This window comes from Panthera leo, chromosome B1 (genome assembly GCF_018350215.1).
Source record: "Panthera leo isolate Ple1 chromosome B1, P.leo_Ple1_pat1.1, whole genome shotgun sequence".
Classification (NCBI taxonomy): domain Eukaryota; kingdom Metazoa; phylum Chordata; class Mammalia; order Carnivora; family Felidae; genus Panthera; species Panthera leo.
The window spans coordinates 144,421,586-144,440,305 of record NC_056682.1 but is presented as its reverse complement, the minus strand read 5'-3'; the positions used below and the strand labels follow the sequence as shown (position 1 = coordinate 144,440,305).

The following is an 18,720-nucleotide window of genomic DNA, read 5'->3' as shown; positions in this document are numbered from 1 at the left end:
GGCAATTTTTCATAAGATGTTGAAAGCCTACAACCTTAGAAATTCATTTTAACAGTGATCAAAAAATAGTGGAAGTCAGTAAAAGGCAGATTTATCTTAGATTTTATCCCACTGGAGTATTATAAAGGGACTAAGAGAATTCTATGAGGAAACTGGCTTTTGCTATAAGACGTGACTAAAGAGTTGCATGCAAATTCCATTCCTGGACCCACTGAGGAGTCCACATCCCCCTGGTGGAATATCTCATAGCATCTTTTGGTTTCCTTCACACTTACAGTCTCTTTTAGTATCTCTCAGTCTCTTTATTTGTAAAGTTCATATAACCTTATGCAATACAAAGTTTAAACGTAGTACATAAAACGCCTGGAACAATTCCTAATACATAGCAGAAGTTCCATAAATGTTAGTGGGTATTATTATTTATAGAATTTAATATAATAAGCTACTGCATATATTTCAAAACTCTTTAAAAATTCTATTTATTTAAAGAAAAAATTTAAAAACATTTCACCCATTTCTGTCTCCCCATTTTTAATACAATAAGTTATTGCATGTATTTTTATGATTGTTCATTCAATGTTTGACTTTCCACTACCAGAACATAAGCTCCTGATGGCAGAGACAATGAAGCACTGTGGCACACATCACAACTGTCCCCTGCTCTCTAGCTCTCCTCTCCATCTGGGCAAAGAAGAAGATTGTGCTTTCTTGCTTTCCTGAAGTTGAACATGGCCAATGACTTGCTTTAACCAACGAAATAGGAGCAGAAGTGCATGCGACTTCCAGGTAGAAGATGGAAAGGCTTCACTTAAGTCTCCGCTTCTCCCTTTCTCTATCTCGGTGACTGTGGAAGCAGGATTTGACATGGAGGTATAGCACTGAGTTCCCCGATGTAGAGGATAGCTACTCTGGGAAACGACCTGGATTTATAGCAGACGTTGATGAGCATGAAATAAATCATTATTGCTTAAGCCTCTGAGACTTTAGGGTGGGTTATTACAGCAGCATAACCTGGCCTACCCTGACTCTTACAACCTATTACATTCCCACAGCCTTGCATGAGGTCTGGCATCTAGTAAGTGATCAAATATGTTTTCACCAAATTAATAAATTACAAGTTTTAACCATTAATAAAAATGACTGATTTTAGTGAACGAAACCATTTTCAACTCTATTCCGTATACAATGAAAAGCTTTGGAAATTTTAACTGATTCAGACGTGGGAATCACCATCCTTTGGGTACCAAACCATCATCTTAGATATCAAAGCTGGAGTCACACATGCTTTGTGCCCCAGAGGGTTTCCGTTAAAGTTTTGCTGAAATCCAATCGAATATTTTTCTCTGTACAGGGATTTTGAAAAACATTTATTTCTATCATAGAGTTAGTTACTGAAATGGCCCTCCTTGAAAGGCATCATTGCCTTATATAAATTTTATATGTAAATAAGATAAAGAAGAAATATGTATATACAAATATACACGTTTTATTTTACATATAAAATTCACCTGTGTATGATCCTTGCCCCCAAGACAACCACAGCGCAGATGCAGAAATTTTTCATAATCATGTAGAGAGCACCAGAAACTGGAAAAACCTCAAGGTCAAAAGCACTCAGAAAACATGTTTAACAAATTGAATTTACAGGTTCTCTGGCTAGGGAGGAGGAAAGAGGATAGGCACCTGGTTGTGGTATCTTCTACTTCTCATTCCAACAAGGATCAATCAATTAACCAAGAAAAAAGATCCCAGTAAAACAAAACAAACCATCAAACCTCTGAGCCCAGTTTCATCTGGTTGTGGAAGGCGTGACCAGCTGCACGAGTGGTAACCGGTGGGGTCAGGCAGAGGAATGCACGTCATCACAGATACCGTGATAAGACCCAAACAAGTGAGAAAATGAAACCTGAGTACAGGAAAAAGAAGCCACAGGAAAAGAAAGCTGCTCCCCAGAGCTACTAATGGTCCTGAGCAAATTAATTCTTTAGGAAGGCTCATTAATTCCAGCCGCTTTCCAGCTCTGGTGACTAGGGGACCAGCAGGCTCATAACAACAGAGATATTAGAGATGATCTGGCATCTGGTCTGATAGAGGTGTGAGAAACAAGCAAGTCTAAGGTGGTGGGGAAGATTAAGTGCAAGGTCAGCTTTGATCATACAGAACATACAGAAACCTTGGGGTTTGAAAACCAAGTTTAGTACAGAGGATGAGGGTGCGGGTGCATCCTACCCATACCATTAGCTAGTTGTGTGGTCTTGGACAAGTACTTAAACCTCCCTGTACTTCCACTTCCTCCCCTGAAAACGAAGATATAATAGTGCCCACCTCAAGGGACTGTTGTGAGAATTCACACAGTTAATATCTGTGCAGCACAGTTGCCCAGCACACAGCAATCACTCAGGAAATGTCAGCCTTTGTTTTTATAACCCCGGTGCACAAACTGTTCAATTATGGGGTCCCAGCCCTTACCAGCTATGTGACCTTGAGTGCATTACTTCTCTTCTCTAGGCCTTAGTTTTCTCATCTGGTAAATGGAATAGCAGCAATCTTATGTCACAAGATTGTTGGAAGGAGTCATGATACCACACCTAGGAGGTTGCCTGGCTCAGTGATCCCATGATCACTGTTACCTGACCTTAGTGTTATTTCCTCTGGTAAGAAGCTGAATAGGATAAAAGACATCCTGGCTCAGGCAGCAGGAAGTGCAGTGGGGTTGAATGCGCATGAGGGTGTAACCTGCACGCAGGAAAGTAATGTGTATTCTCTTACGCAATAGCGGGGTCTTGGCTCCTCGGGTTGACGCCTAAGGTGGCATATGGTCACCTGTTGTAAGCATTCATGAGAAAAGCTGAGATGAACTCCCCAGGGCAGAGATCTGCTCACACTCAGCATCCGTTTAGTTCCCAGCACCGTGCTAGACTCTTAAACCTTTTCAAAACTCGAGTCTGTCCAGCAGAGGCCGCCCTGGGCCGGGGCTCCCGGGACCCGAGCGCGCCGGGAGAGGGGAGGCCAGGGGGTGGCCTTGTCAGCGCCGCGGGGCCCGGGTGGGAGGGGTTTGGCGGGGGCAGGCGCGGCGGCAGAGGCGGCCCCGGCTCGGGCGGCTGGGATGGAGCAGAAACGCGCCCGGCGCGGGAGCACACGCAGCTGACGGAGCCGCACCGCGTTTGCCTGGCTTCTCCGTCAGCCGCAGGAACAGCCCGAGCCGCCGGGGCTGAGCGCGCAGAGCCGCCCTCGCCTCCCGGCTCCCGCGGCAGCCAGCCGGGCAGAGGAGGAGCCTTACGCGCCCGGAGCGCTCGGTCATTCCCGGAGCTCGGCACCGAACACCCGGGTACCATGGTCTGCACGACTCTCTTCGCTCTCTGCATCTTCACGGCAGGTATTTGGGGGCGCCGTCCTCCCCGAGCGGCCGGGCGCGGGAGGGGCTCCGGCGGCCGGGGCTGGAGCTGGGGCTGGAGCGGGGACACCGGGAAGTAAGTCACCGCGCGCGGGCGGCCCGAGTGGCGCGAGCCTCCGGAGTTGCGTGAAGGTATGTGCGCACTTGAATTTGGGGTGGTGTGAGCCTGTGGAGAGCCTGGGCTGTGCGAGACCGAGGGGGTGACGGGGTCCTTCCTGTCGCAGCCCGCGCCCGCACAAACTCGGGGCTTTGTGGAACAGGTGGCTGCGCGACGCGTTCGAACCCTGGTGGGCGATACTGATGGCGACTTGAGGCTTTTCGGGTCTCCGAGCACACCCTGCCAGAGTCGGGCAGCCGACTTCTTGAGGAGGTTGGACCCTGGGAGGGAAGAGAAAGCGGGAGAAGCGGCGGGGGAGCGGGGCGATGGCATCTGGATGGCTCTAAACGGTGGCTGCGCGCGCGGCGGGTCTGGTTGCGGTCCCTGAGACTTGGCGGTCTCTGCTCTCCGGTCTCCCGCGTCTGTGAGGAGGTGCGCTTGGGGATGTTGCGGCACTAACAGCCCCACCGGCAGCTGCCTGACTCGCGATCAAACCTGGGGTTGCAATTCTACCCCGTGACCCGGAGCCTCCCCAAAAGGGGAGAGACCGTGGCACAACCCGTTAAGTTGGCTAAAACTACCCCCCGCCCCCGACACCAATTCAGGAAGTCTTCGCCGCGCGCGTGTCGCGGGTCTCGGGACCACCGACCGCGGCCTCTGGCAGGGGCTGTGGAGAGAGGATCAGGACTGAGCTCGGCTTAGTGGGGGCCGGGAGACATTCAAACAACGCTTTCAGTCTGGTGCTGGGTACCCAGCTTTTCCAGAAAATGCAGCCGGACAAGGGACAGCTGACTCTGGATAAGGTGGCAGGGGAACAAGCAGCGGAGTACGCGGACACCGGCATGTTTCGATAAGAATGTTCCAAAGCCATATGGCACACGCCGATTTGACTGCTGCCTATATAGTCCGTGAATTCTTTTCCTCCTGAATCGCTTGGGCTCCTGTAATTGTGGGCAGCGGTCGTTACAATCCTTGGAAAAGAAGCCAGGAGTTTCCTGACAGCTCACAAAAGAGAGTGCAATTTTCAGGAAAAGTTTCCAGACTTGAGAGTATAGCGTGTTTTGTTTCATTTTTGTTTTTGTTTTTCTCGACTTGCTGAAAGCCTGAGAAAACCTTTCGTTTTGGTATCCGCACGGTTAGCAATCGCGTCTGCGGAGGTTCCGGAACACTCTGGGCGCTTTGGCTACACCGCCTCAGCGGGGAGCGCCAGGATCCTAGCAGGTGTAACAGCCGCCATCCCGAACCACGGGGTTGCCATGTGAGGCAATTCCAGCCCCACTCCAGGCAAGAGGTGTTTACGAAATGACATGAAAGGTGCCTTTACTTTTCTCCTCGCTAGGAATCTTTTCATGAAGCTCAAAGCTCAGAAAAACTTGAGTGAGCCAGTAGAGCCTATAGATAGGTTTGTTTCCCAATTTGATCTTGTGGCTTGTCTTTTTTTTTTTTTTTTTCAGTTTTTTTAATGTTTATTTATTTTTGAGAGAGAGAGACAGAATGTGACCAGGGGAGGGGCAGAGAGAGAGGGAGACACAGAATCCGAAGCAGGCTCCAGGCTCTGAGCTGTCAACACCCAGCCGGAAGGGGGACTGGAACCAAGAACCCTGAGATCATGACCTGAGCTGAAGTCAGGCTCAATGACTGAGCCACCCAGGGGCTCCATTGTCTTTTTTAATTTTTATTGATAGCTCTGGCAGTTGGCACTACCTGTATTAACCCTACTAGGCAGTGTATTGTAGCTTTTTTTTTTTCTAAGGAACTCAACATTTTTTTTTCTTGGTCAGTTTTAGAGTTTAGCCCAGCTCTTCTGGAGGTGAGACTATTGCCCTTGTCCATCAGTGGAGAGAGAGGGCTGGTGGACACACAGAGTAGCCTCATCCCCATCCATGTACACATGGTGGGGGGTGGTTCTGAAGGGAGAAAGCCACAGCCTCCCAGTTTGGGGGCTCTCCTGACCCTGGAAACATAGTTAACGTTTCTGCATGTCTTTCAACCTTCCATCTGAAGGAATCTCTTTAGGGGAGGCTACTTGCAGTTAGTTGTCAGGAAAATAATATAAAAATTGGCATAAATACCTCATGTGATTCTTTGCATCCCAAAGTAGGGTGTTTTCAGAAACCAAAATAACATTTTTCTGGGAAAAACAATAGAGGTGTCAGTAAAGGAGAGAGGGGTGAGGGTTCCTGAAATGAGTGTGGCATGTATGTTTCAGTGACTCCCAGCTCCTCTGGTGAAGCTCTGGTTAGTTTCACCCAGTAGTTGCTACTTTTGTGTTCTCCTGTAATCTTCCTCCTCCTCTCCTCTTCCTCCTCCTCCTCCAACTTCTCCTCCTCTTCTTCTACCTTTTCCTCTTCCTTCTTTTTCACCCCTCCAGTAAAATTCTTCAGGTGATACCTTCTTGAGCCAGAAATGGGGTTTGGCAGGGGACATTTTGTAGCTTAGTAAATCCACTAGGTATATTCATAGCACTTACTCCTGCCTGAATAACGGACACTTGGACACTTGCAAATATGTGGGCATTGTCAACAAAAGTAATCTTGACACTTACTCACTTGTATTTTAAAAAGAAGGAAGAGAGAAAGCTTGAACCATCTTCAGTTCTTTCAAAGTTGACTGTGGCATAAACTGTTAAGGGTATTTTACAGACCATTCTCAAACATCTCTCTGTACAAGGCACACGGGAGTCCTGCCTCCAAATTGAAATACAAGCCGGCACCATCACATTTTGGCTGCAGAACTGAGGAGGGAGGGAGGGAGGGAGGATGGCAGGGTGCAGGAAGTTTCCATCTTCATTCCTTTCCCTCTCCCTTCTGGATTCTCTTCTCCTTGCCCACCACCATCATTGCCACCTCTTGGTGTTCTATGGCTGAATTGTTTAAAAACTTCTTCACTCAAGGGTACCTGGGTGGCTCAGTTGGTTGAGCGTCTGCTCAGGTCATGATTTTGTGGTTCGTGAGTTCCAGCCCCAAACTGGGCGTTCTGCTATCATCAGCCTGTCAGTGCAGAGCCCGCTTCAGATCCTCTGTCCCTCTCTCTCTGCCCTTCCTCTGCTTGCGCTCTCCCCCACCCCTGCAAAAAAAAAACTTCCTCACTGAGACATCTGAGATAAAGCCCTTTTCCAACACTCAAGGGGGACAAAAGGGAAGCAAACACAGGTAAAAGAAACACAAACCCCATGATCCTACTTTCCTGTCCTGGAGAGTCTGCCTTGTCTATCCCTGCTCTCTCCACGAAGAAACTATCATATCTTACCCCAGTACTTAGGTTGCCCTAGGCAACGACTGGTTGCCCTTTGGTGATCAAGACCAAGAGAGCTAGACTGCAGTCGGCCACCAGCTAGAGATCCTGTTTGTGCTCTGGGCTTATGAGGTAGCTCTTCTCCAGGTGACTAACATCTAGAATGTCCTTATCATGGAAGGGCAACCCCACCCTACACATTTATGGCTGTGTTCTCACTGCCGATCCTGATATATAGGTCAAGAGCTTATCATAAGCATAGGAAAGCCTCACCATAAATCATATCATAAACCTATTAAAAATAAACCAAAAATGCACACACATTTAAGAACAGTGAGGTTATCCGTGGTTGTCTGGGAGTGGGGGTGACGGGTTGCTCAAGGTCCTCTAGCCTGGTTATCTCCTGTTCCCTGAAGTCAGTAGCACAAAGAAGTGACACCTCCTTCCCATGAAACCTGACCTGAGAAGGAGGAAGCTCTTCATTGTTATCTGATACCTTTACCGAGGCAGTGTTGCAAAGTGGTAAGCGGGAAGATTCTAGATTGCCTAGGTACAAAGCTAAGTTTTACTAGGTACTAAGTGTATAATTTAGGACAAGAAACAAAATTGGGAAAGTAAAACCTCATAAGGTTGTTGAAACTGTTAAGTGACTGAATATACCTACAGTGCCCGGGACGTGGTAAGCACTCAATAAGTGTTAGCCACTGTTGTTTTTATTACTCTTGTAAATAAAGTTTAGTAGCAATTGCTACCCATCACGTCCCCCTCTCGGAAATAGAGTTTCTGTGCTTGTGCTTAGACTATGTAAATCAAAGATCTCAACTAATATCCTAGCACAGTGCCAGCTGTTCTGGCAAACCTTAATGTGCAAATTAAGAAAATATTCAACTGAGCCTACTAAATGCCTAATTTGAAAAGGTTAATAATGTGTCCTCTCAGCTTTAGCATAACAGTCCAAAAAATGCTCTGTAACGAATAGAAGTCAAGTCTCATGAAGAACTTTATTTCTTCCACAAAGCCTTTTGCAAACTGTGTGTGTTTCAGAAGCCCAACTCAGCTAAACCTTAAAGTCAGATTCCTAGAGCCATAAATTTTGGATGATTCAGATCCAAGAACTTAGGAATAGGCAGCTCATGGTTATCTGAATGATCCAGAATGGCTCTCTTTCATTCTCTCTCTCTCTGTCTCTGTCTCTCAAGCCCAAAATCATCAGTAATGGTCAGATCTCTAATTTACCTTGAGCATTTGGGCCAGGTTTAATTGTGTGTTTTCATAAGGAAAATATTGGCCAATGTCTGATGTTTGATCAGACATTCTTAAGCAAGAGTTTTCTCTGCAGGGGTGGGTAGGTGAGGAGGTGGCCACAGAATTTGGAAACAATGGACATTTTAAAAATACTTTCAAAAGGGATTGGCTGTCTTAACACCCATAGCCTTTACAACAGTTTGCTTTCTTTTGCAAGTATCTGTCACTTAAGTTGGACATGTTAGTTTCGGAATCAAATATTTGCTTTGCTAATAAGATACTGAATGAAACAGTTATTTGGGAAAAAATAATGTTTCATTTAGAAGACAGTGGCAATTCTGAAAAGAGGTAGGCAGGTAGTGAGTGCATGCCTTAGGCAATGATTGCTTTTTACTTGGAAATGCAGGGCTAATAGGTTGTCGTCCAGTGAATGTGCAAGTGGGGTGACTATAAAATAAAACGGATTTATGTGTGGCATTGCTTATATTTTTAGGCACAGCTTCAATTATTTAAATGACAGAATTCACATAACATCAGATTTTCTGATGTGTAGATCATTAAGGGCTCGTCATAATCCTTATGCCAAAGTAGCCCGTTTCTTTCACCTGTCTTTTACCTGTTTTAATGTCGTTTATAAACCTTGAGACCTTTGCCAAGGTCTCAGTGATGTAGAAATCGTTACAACAAAACAGACAATTACATAATTCTTTCCATCTATGTTTTTCCTTGGTACAGGGTGGTATAATGTCAACTGAAAATAAGCTGTTTTAGTTTTCTTTTGGCTAGCGCTGCCAGATTTAGCAAATAAAAACGCAGGTTGCCCAGTCTAATTTGAATTTCAAATAAACAGTGTATTCTAAGTATGTCCCTCATAATAGTTGGGACACTTAAACTAAACAATTCTTCGTGGTTTATCTCGAATTCAGATTTAACTGGGCATCCCGTATTTTATCTAGAACCCCTACCTTTGGCCTTTCATCTGCGGTTCACCTAAACAAGGGGTTTGATACAGGATTAGCTCTATTTTGAACCCCACCTCACCTAGCATTAGTTGTCCTGTACCTTTTCAGTCTGTTCTTGGGAAGACAAATTTAAGAGCAGCTGTCTCTAGGATAGCATTGTTATGTGGTTTTGAACAATTGGGATTTCCGTAGCCTTCCTGAGGCTCTATTACCTTAGCCTCCTGTACCGTTCCTTTAAAAAAAAAAACACACACAACAGTATACGTATTTTAAATGGTAGCAATGTTCTTGCCTGAGAGCTGGAACTAGAAGCCTTCTAGAATCCAGCTGGCAACTGATTAAAAAAGAAAGTTAGAGAATAGCTTTGGATTTCAATGCTTTCTTCTGTGCCAGGATCTTCGTATATCTCACAAATATTAATTATATAAGGTTTACATAATTCTTGCTGTATAGGTCTATTGGAATACTTGAAATCTGTAGGTATGGAGCCTCAAGCAGCATATTAGAATTTCAAGGCAAATTGGAAAAAAAAAAAAAAAAAAAAAACAACCTGAAGCAATTGGACTGTGGTGGGAATTTGCACCTTTTATACCTAAGGCAAAATCTGTGAATAGGTAACTGTTCGTGGAAAACCATTGTGGGAAGTTACCAGTGTGGTATTTAGAAAACATGTCTATAGGATACAAAATAAGATGAATGGTAGAATACTTTGATGATAACATCTTCCAAATTCTGACACCTGATTTACTTTTTTATGAGGGAGAAAATAAGGACAGAGGAACTCTAGTGCAGGTGTTGAACATGAAAAGAATTGGAGGGGAGAAGATTTTGTTTGATTTTTTTGTTTTGTTTTGTTTTTTGGCCATGGTTGAATGGGGTGATGAAAATATATGTTACCTTTTAAATTACGATATTCTTGCCAGTTTTGTGTTGTCCAGAAGCATAACCTCATTACTGACAGAGTTTGCTCACTTACTATTGTATCTGTGACATCGGATTATTACCGGTGCTATCCGCTTCTTAGAAAATCTTTTCAGTTTCTGTTAGAAAAGCTTTTGTGATCCCGCATATGGGCAACAGACAGATACCATTATACTGGTGTTGAACATTTATTTGACTGTTAAACACTCCATGCTATATGATTCTTGCTTTGTACTATAACTCGGATTCTTTAGGAAGAACAATGACAATCATTGTAAGGATAAAAGGAGGCCCTCTTTATTCACTATGCAAATAACGAATGCTCTCTTTATTCACTACAATGCCTTGTCACTACGTGTTTAGGGAAATGTTTAAGACACCATCATTCTACTGAGTTCATGGAACATGTCAAGTTATATTAGATTATGAAAGGATTTCAACACATCTGAGAATGAGAACACAAGGGAATCTAGATGCCCATCTGTTCATCAGAAGGTCCTAAAGGATCTGGTGGCCCTAACACCTCTTTGTTGGCTGGGGAAAAGAGGCAAGTTATCGGCGGGCACACTCTTGCTATCGATGGATGCTGCCTGAGAGGCAACATCAAGATGAATACAGCCATCACCCAGCTGATGAGGAACGGAACCCTGGATGTTTGTCTTAAAAATTACAGGGGTAATGGGGACAGCATTCAGGAGGCGAGAGCTCTGGAATTCTCCTTTTTGAAGAGCTGTTCAGACAGGCCTGAGCAAGAGAGGGAATTATCAGTTTTGAAGGATAAATGATCATTCATCATTTACATTCTAGGAAATGTTGCATGGCAACTCAACTTTCTAGCTGCTCAGGTTGAAAATCACGAGTCCTCTTTGAGTCAGGTTGAAAATCTTTTGAGTCTTTTTCTCTCAATGCCCCTCATCCGATCCTTCAGGATCTCTTTGCCCTACCTTTAAAATAGATACAGAATTCAAACACGCTTTGCCACCTCTACTGCTCTCACTCTGGGTGAACTACCATCTCTTTCTCCTGGAATATTGTGGTGGCCGGCTCGTAGGTCAACCAACTTTTGCCCTTGCCTTCCTAAAGTCTTTTCTCTACATAGCAACAGTTGATCCAATAGAAATGTATCAGATGACGTCATCATTCTATTCACAGCTTTACAGTGGCTTCCCATTGCACCCAGAGTGAAATCCCAAGTCCTTACCGTGGCCATTAAGACCACCATGAGCCACCACCACATTCATCCTTGGACCTGGGCCTCTGCATCTTCTTCGCTCATCCCACGCTAGCCACACTGGCTTTCTTAAAGCACTCGATGGCTGGTTCCTCTGTCTAGCACATCCTTTCTCCAGATGGCTAATTCCCTCACCTCACGAAAATCTTCGCTCAAATGGCACCTTCTCAATGAGACTTCTCCTGACCAGCACTTTAAAATTACAGCCTGTTGCACCTCACAATACCATATTACCAGTGCCCCTTAACTGCCTTTCCCTCTGCTTTTTCTTTAATGTCTATCTCCCTCCATCCCTTACCCATCCCTGCCCCCCTGGGATTTTGTCGGTTGTTTTCTGTAGGATCCCCAGTGCTAAATACTATGTGGCACTTAGGGTGTGCCCAAAATATATTTGTTGAACTGAATGATTAAAATACATTTTTGAGGGTGGCCAAAATGAAGACTTAATTCAAATTTTACCTTAGATCACCCAAAAATGAGACCTTGGCAAACTCACTTACTATCAGGTGCTTATGTCTAGTGTTTCCAGTTAGTTTTTTTAAAAAATATGAGTCAGCCTTTAGTTTTCATTGAGGGTTACAAAAGCTAAGCTTTAAAATCAGCTTTTTTTTTTTTTTTAGCTATGCACATACAAAACACTTCTTTTAAAAATGTAAGCCTTCCCTCCCCCCACCCCCCATGGATGTCAGTTTAAAATAGCTGAAATGTCTTAAGTTCTCTGGCCAATTAAGAAAATGTCACCTTGGGGGGCACCTGGGTGGCCCAGTCGGTTAAGCATCTGACCTGTTTTCGACTCAGGTCATGATCTCACTGTTCCTGAGATCAAGCCCCAGGTTGGGCTCCATGCCGACAGCACAGAGTCTGCTTGGGATTCTCTCCCTCTCTCTCTGTCCCTTCCCACTCTCTCTCTCTCTCTGTCTATCTCTCTCTCTCCCTCCCCAACTAACAGAGAGAGAGAGAGAATGTCACCTTGGGACACCTGGGTGGCTCAGTGGGTTGAGCATATGACTCTTGATTTCAGCTCAGGTCATGATCTCCTGGTTCATGAGTTTGAGCCCCATGTCAGGTTCTATGCTAATGGTACAAAGCCTGCTTAGGATTCACCCTCTCTCTCCGCACCTCCCATTCATGCTCTCTCTCCCTTTAACTCAACAAAAAACAAATAAACTTTAAAGAAAAAACCAAAATGTCACCTTTAGGGCACCTGGGTGGCTTAGTCAGTTGAGCATCCAGCTCCTGATTTCGGCTCAGGTCATGATCTCATGGTTTGTGGGATGGAGCCCTGCATCCATCCGGCTCTGCGCTCTCTCTCTCTCCCCCTCTCTCTGCCTCTCCCCTGCACGTGCACATGCTTGCTCTCTCAAAATAAATAAACATTAAAAAAAGAAAGAAAGAAAATGTCACCTTTGAGCTCAGCTAGAAAGATAAAGATACCTCCACTATTTGAACATTTTTGAGAATTTTCTGAATAACTAAAAACAACCCGATGGTGAAAAATAATTTGAGTCTGAAGGAAGCATGACTGGCGGTTTCCCAGTGATGTTTGAGAAAGTTAAGTAAATTCAGATGCTGAGTGTTGAGAGCATAAGTTATTTACTAATAAACTTGAACAGAATGGGGAGTTTTCTTGACCTTAAAGACTCTGCATTCTGCCTTCACTGGTCATTCTGAAATATGAATTGTGTTTTAGTACAAGCAATGGATGGAAGTGATTAAAGCCTTGACTAAATCAAACCTGCATCCCGAGAGCACGTGTTACCGACCTGCGGGGCTGACACCCCCTGACAGGGCTGGTGTTAAAATCACCCAGGCTGGCATATCCCTCAGCTTCATTATCCAACAAATGTTCATGGAACTCTCCGGCTCACATAGAAACATTTCATTATATAGCAGCTGCCAAAAAGAACAGGAGCTTAGGATATAACCACATACTTGTCTGGAAGCCTCAGGGGCAATGGTAAAATTTAAGATTGTACTTGAAGTGCAACCTATAAACAAACCAAAGAATAGAAAAGATGACATTTTGCATTAATAACACCTGCCTTGCTTGACCAGTGAGGTCCATTGCCCATTCTTGAGGCGGGAAGGCGCCCAGGCATCTTGAAGTGTAGCAACATTGACTGTAAACTGGGAGGGGGCAAAGGACAGTGAGTCTGCCCCGATGCTGGAGGACCAGCAGGGAACTGTCTCTGGGGGTGTGGGCGTGACTCTGGACAACAGGTGACCATTCCCCCACCTCCCGGCCCTGGGAAAGACCGTGTCCCCGACTGAGATGGAAAGCAGGGCCTATGGTAATTCTAGGCTTAATTTTTGAAGAACTGTCAGACTGTTTTCGAAAGTAGCTGCATCATTTTATATTTGTGTAGTCCATCTCAATAAAGCTATTCAAGTAACATTTTTTAAAGTTTTTATTTATTTCTTTTGAGAGAGAATCCCAAGCAGGCTCCATGCTGTTAGTGCAGAGCCCAACACGGGGCTCAATCCCACAACCGTGAGATGATGACCAGAGCCAATATCAAGAGTTGGATGCTTACCCCCCCGGAACCATCCAGGCGCCCCTCAAGTGAATTTTTTTTAAATAAAGGAAGGGAAAGGAACATGCATCCACAAGACAAGTTTCCCCAAATCTCGAAGACAAATGTGGCTGCTGAAGGAGCAAAAATTATTACATCACTGAGAACCGTTCCAGTTTGGAGGGTTATCAGAAAGAGGGAGAGATGTGATTTTTGAGATTAGGAAATTTACAGCCAAGTTTTTGTTAAAAAAAATGAAATGTCAGTAAGGGATTATTGTCTCTTGTTTGGTAACAGTTTTTAAAAGCTGCCCCCCCCCCACTGTTTTTTTTTTTCTTATTATGGAAACTATAAATAGACACAGAAATTGACAAGAATGTGTCTCTTACTGGCCCAGACCTGATTCAGAGTCTGTTTGTTTTGGTTAAGAACTTTTTTTTTTAAGTAGTTTTTTTAAGTAGGTTTCACACCCATTGCAGAGCCCAACATGGGGCTGAACTCATGACCCCAAGACCAAGACCTGAGCTGAAACCAAGAGTCACCTGTTTAACGGAGCTACCCAGGCAACCCTTGGTGAAGAACTTGTAAAAATATTAATATGTTGGCAAAAATAATTAAAATGTTAGTACATTGGAAATAACGTAAATGTCTAGGTATAAAGCACTAATCCAGTAAACTAGCATACATTCAAGGTTCATTCAATCACATAATACCAAGCGTTTGGATGAATGAGGCGGTTAGTTTATTTATGTACTAACACATTAAATAGGTTATGATCTGTTGAAATAATAATTGTCACTTTATATTTCACAATTGTATCAGAAAAGCAAGTTACAGAATAAATGTACATTGTGATGAAATATTGAAAGCATTATTTTTATATCTGTGCCTGCACAGAAAATGATTCAGAAGAATCTAGTGGTTATTTCTGGCAGGTGGGCTTTGGATCAGTATTGCTTTTTATGCTCTTTTGTTGTGTCTGAAATTTTTTTAATAGTTTGTATTACCTTCACAATTAAAAAAGTAAAGATAGTATCAATAATTCAATTCCTCTTTATCAACATTTAATGTGGCTATAGTAACTGCTGGATAGCTATTTTTATCCTCAAAATCTTGATTCAGAAATCCTTCTGATGGAGCCTTCAAAAACTATATCTTAGAAAAGCAAAAACCTCAGGAAGGTTTACAGGATATCACTGACGTAACGGGCAGGGAAGGTTCTGGGAAGGAATTGACTTAAAGTAATATTATATTTTGTAAAACCAGAGCGCTACATAAATCATTGATCAGAACAACTGTCTCAGTATTTTAAGAAACTCTGACTTAACTGATCAGTATTTCAGATACTTCATTCATTTTTAATATCTTGATTTTGATTTTTTTGTCACTTATGGGAGCAATTTTAAATTAAAACATTATTCTAAGCTTCTCTAAAATGAAATCTGTCATCTTAGACATCAAATAAGAAAAACAGTCTGCAAAGAATATAGGATTTGTTTTTCTTCAGCAACATTAAATTTGTTATATCATCTTTTTGATAAAATAATCAATAAAATGTGGTTTAAACAAATGTGAAAGCATCCATTACTAACACCCCATGAGCATATAGGTCAACCCCTTTGTATTCCAAATAAGGCTCATAAACATGCTAGTATAAGGCAGAGATTTCGCATTTGTAATTTTTAGTTTTAGTAGGTATCGCACTATACTATGATGTTGATTTCCTTTGCCACTTCATCTAATCCCATGGGAGAGACAGTACCAATCCCATGTTGTAGTTCAGGTCACTGAGTCTCAGAAGTTAAGTAATCACACAGCTGATAAGTGACAGAGCTAGGCTTTGAACCCGGTCTGTCCTCTTTTACCCACCTTAGCCCCTACTGTCTTGAATGGCCAAATCAGACTATGTAAATTTGGTCTCGGAAGTTTCTCTCTCGACTCTGGTCCTCTTCCCCATCCCCGCATCTACGGACTTGACCGAGGACTTTGTCATCTTTTCCTAGACTGTCACAGTAACTCCTAAATGGTCACTGGCCACCCTTTCCCTTCTCACAGTCTCTCACCACTCTTTTGGAAATCATTCAGGCCAAACTGCCTCCTCCCCACCAAAGGAGGAGAAGCAACCCTAGATCTACTTAAGAGTCTTCTAGGTGCTCTGATTGTGGCTCCTAAACCCCATTTCCACCAAAGGAGGAGTGCCTGGCTGACTTAGTCGGTTAAGTGTCCAACTCCTGATCTCAGCTCAGGTTGTGATCTCACAGTTCAGAAGATCAAGCCCCGACTTGGGCTCTGTGATGACAGCACAGAGCCTGCTTGGGATTCTCTCTCTCCCTCTGTCTCTGGCCCTCCTCCTCTCACACATGCTCTCTCACTCTTGTCTGTCTCTCTCTCTCAAAAATAAATAAATAAAATTTTAAAAAGAACGAAGGCTTCTTAGAGAAGTGGCGAATTCCACGTCTGTGTTAGAAAATACATAAGATGAGCCTAGAATATCTTGTTCTACCACGTAGTAAGAATGCTGTCAAAGGCTACCAGGCTCCTGTCAGAAAGACTCAGAACCACTTAATGAGGCTCCCGCTGGCCAAAGATGGGACAAATTGAACGTCAGTAAGGATAAATGCAGTGGATTGGATCACATTGTTCAAACTCACGAGTTAATTGTGATACCAGAACAAAACAGTAACAGCACACAGCTTCATTGGTCTCCCTTGGAGGAGGCTGTTATTTGGGGAAATAAGACATAAATAGAATTAAAATTCTTGATTGATTGATCTTATTTTTGCCTTTATTTTGTGCTGTGTCCCACGGGGTGACCACATACTAGATAATGGGATGACTGTCTTTATATAGGTATCCTAGCTAATAAATGAAGATGTCATGGTAGAAATAGAATAGCACCATATTGTATCACCTAATGAGTTAGTGAATCTTGGCACTGACCCTCACTGGCTGACAACACCGTGAAGGGTGGCATAGCCAGATACTATATCTCCTGATGGAAAGGTACACCATCCCCTGTGAAATAGGCTTCCCACACTGAAGGGAACCCACATCTGATCAAGCCTCCACATCCAACTGTGAAGTCACAGGAAATACAGAGGCCCAAAGAGGGTGTTAAGTAACACCACAGAAGTGGAATCAACAAACTTCTGACCACAGACAACTCTACAGGACAGACATCCTTGGTTTCTTCAGTAAATAAATTGCAAGGAAAAAAGGGAGATTGAGAGAAAGATGGGGAGGCAGGATTTATCGATGAAAAAGAGACTTTAAGAGAGACACAGTGACCAGTCACAATTGTGGGCCTTACTTGGATCAAACCAAAACTGTAAGAATAAATTATGATATTTCTGAGACAATTGGGAATTTAATCATTGCCTAGACATTTGATGATATTAATTATTATCGTTTCAGTATGACAATGACATAGCCATATGTTTTTAGCAATAGCCCTTTTAAATGTTCATTTGTTTTTGAGAGAGAGAGAGCATGAGTTGAGGAGGGGCAGAGAGAGAGGGAGACACAGAATCCGAAGCAGGCTTTAAGCTCTGTCAGCACAGAGCCTGACATGGGGCTCGAACTCATGAACCTTGAGATCACAACCTGAGCCAAAGTTGGACGCTTAACCGACTGAGCCACCCAGGTGCCCCACAGCCCTTATCTTTTAGAAATACACACTGTTATATTTACATAAGAAGTGCCACTGTGCCTAGTATTTGCTTCAAAATCCTAGAGAAAATAGTTTTGTGTGTGTGTGGGGGGGGGGTTAACAGAAAAAAAATGATTTTGGGTTGATAATTCTTGAAACTGGGCAAAGGGTACATAAGGGTCCATTGCACTCTTCTCTCCCATTTTTTGTAGATGATTAAATTTTCCCATTATTCAAAGTTTTTATAAAGAATTTTCCAGAAACCCCCCATTTCTTACAGAAACAAGTCCAAACTCCTTAGCAAGTGGCTTAAGATCTGAGTTAGAGGCAGAACGAAAGAGAGATAGTGCGGGTACTCGTGGTATGAGAGGCTATAGAAACAAATAGATGATTCTTGTTTGGGAAGTCTTCCCCAGGATGGAAGCACACGCCACTACCTTCAGGCCTTCGCTCTGCCAGTTCCTCATTCTAGAATGCTGTACTCCATTGGCTGGCAGCCAAAATTCTCTTCATCCTGTAAGCTCAGAGTTCCCCTTCAGCTGTTTGCATACGTTACCCCTTTAGACTTCCGGCCTTTGGAGAGGAAGAATGCTGTCTTAGCTTCAAATCCCTTGCCCAGGTGTGAGTGTATACACAGTAGGTGCTCAGGACTTACTGGGTTGAACTGACGAATCTGAAGCTCAAAGATGGAGACCCAAGATCTCACAGCTCCTTAGCGGCTGAACTTAGACTACAAATCTCATGTTTATAGGAATAGGAGTGCCCCGACTTTAAAGACTCCAAAGCCCCTTCTTCATTGTTCCCTAGCACTCCTCCACTTAGAGTTAGGATTAAAGGCTTCATGATCTCTGAAAGAAGTAAACCATTGGGGTGTCTGGATGACTCAGTCCGTTAAATGTCTGACTCTTGGTTTCAGCTCAGGTCATGATCTTGGGGTTCGTGAACTCAAGCCCTGTGTGGGGCTCTGTGCTGACAGTGTGGAGACTGGGATTCTCTCTCTCCCTCTCTCTTCTCTGCCCTCCCCTGCTCATGCTCTATCTTTCTCAAAATAAAAAAAAATAAGCTTTAAAAAAAAAAAAAGAAGTAATGCATTAGAGTAGCTGAGAGTAATTTATTTATTGCCATGGACTGGCACATAGAAGGGCAGAGAGCCTCTAGTAGCCTGTAGGACGAAAACATTTTGGGAGTGGAGAGTGCCCTGGGAGCTGGGACAGCTCCTGGGTAAGGAGCTGCATGGTGAGAGGCTCCACGAATGCAAGGGACATCAGAAGGTCCCAGGGGAAGCACAGAAAGGAGAGGAGATCCTGTTAGCCTGCTTCACAGGATCACACAGCAGCTCGTGAAATTTGGAAAGGAATTGTAATCGCTTTCCAAACAAGCGTGCTGTCTTTGGACAACCACCCTTAGCGGCACATACTTTTGCAATAAAATTTCACTTTAGCTAAGAGAATCCAGTAAAGATTGTCCTTTAAAG

The 18,720-nt window shown here is 43.7% G+C and overlaps 1 protein-coding gene across 1 annotated transcript in view; it reads left to right on the top strand.

Annotated features, from left to right (window-relative positions):
- The first annotated feature begins 3,096 nt into the window (after window positions 1-3,096).
- Window positions 3,097-18,720, top strand: part of PARM1 (prostate androgen-regulated mucin-like protein 1) — a 104,934-nt gene continuing 89,310 nt past the window's right edge. Inside the window, exon 1 of the mRNA XM_042936191.1 lies at window positions 3,097-3,376. Within this exon, the coding sequence (XP_042792125.1) occupies window positions 3,334-3,376 (43 nt within the window). The 5' untranslated portion in view covers window positions 3,097-3,333. The remainder of the gene's footprint in view (window positions 3,377-18,720) is intronic.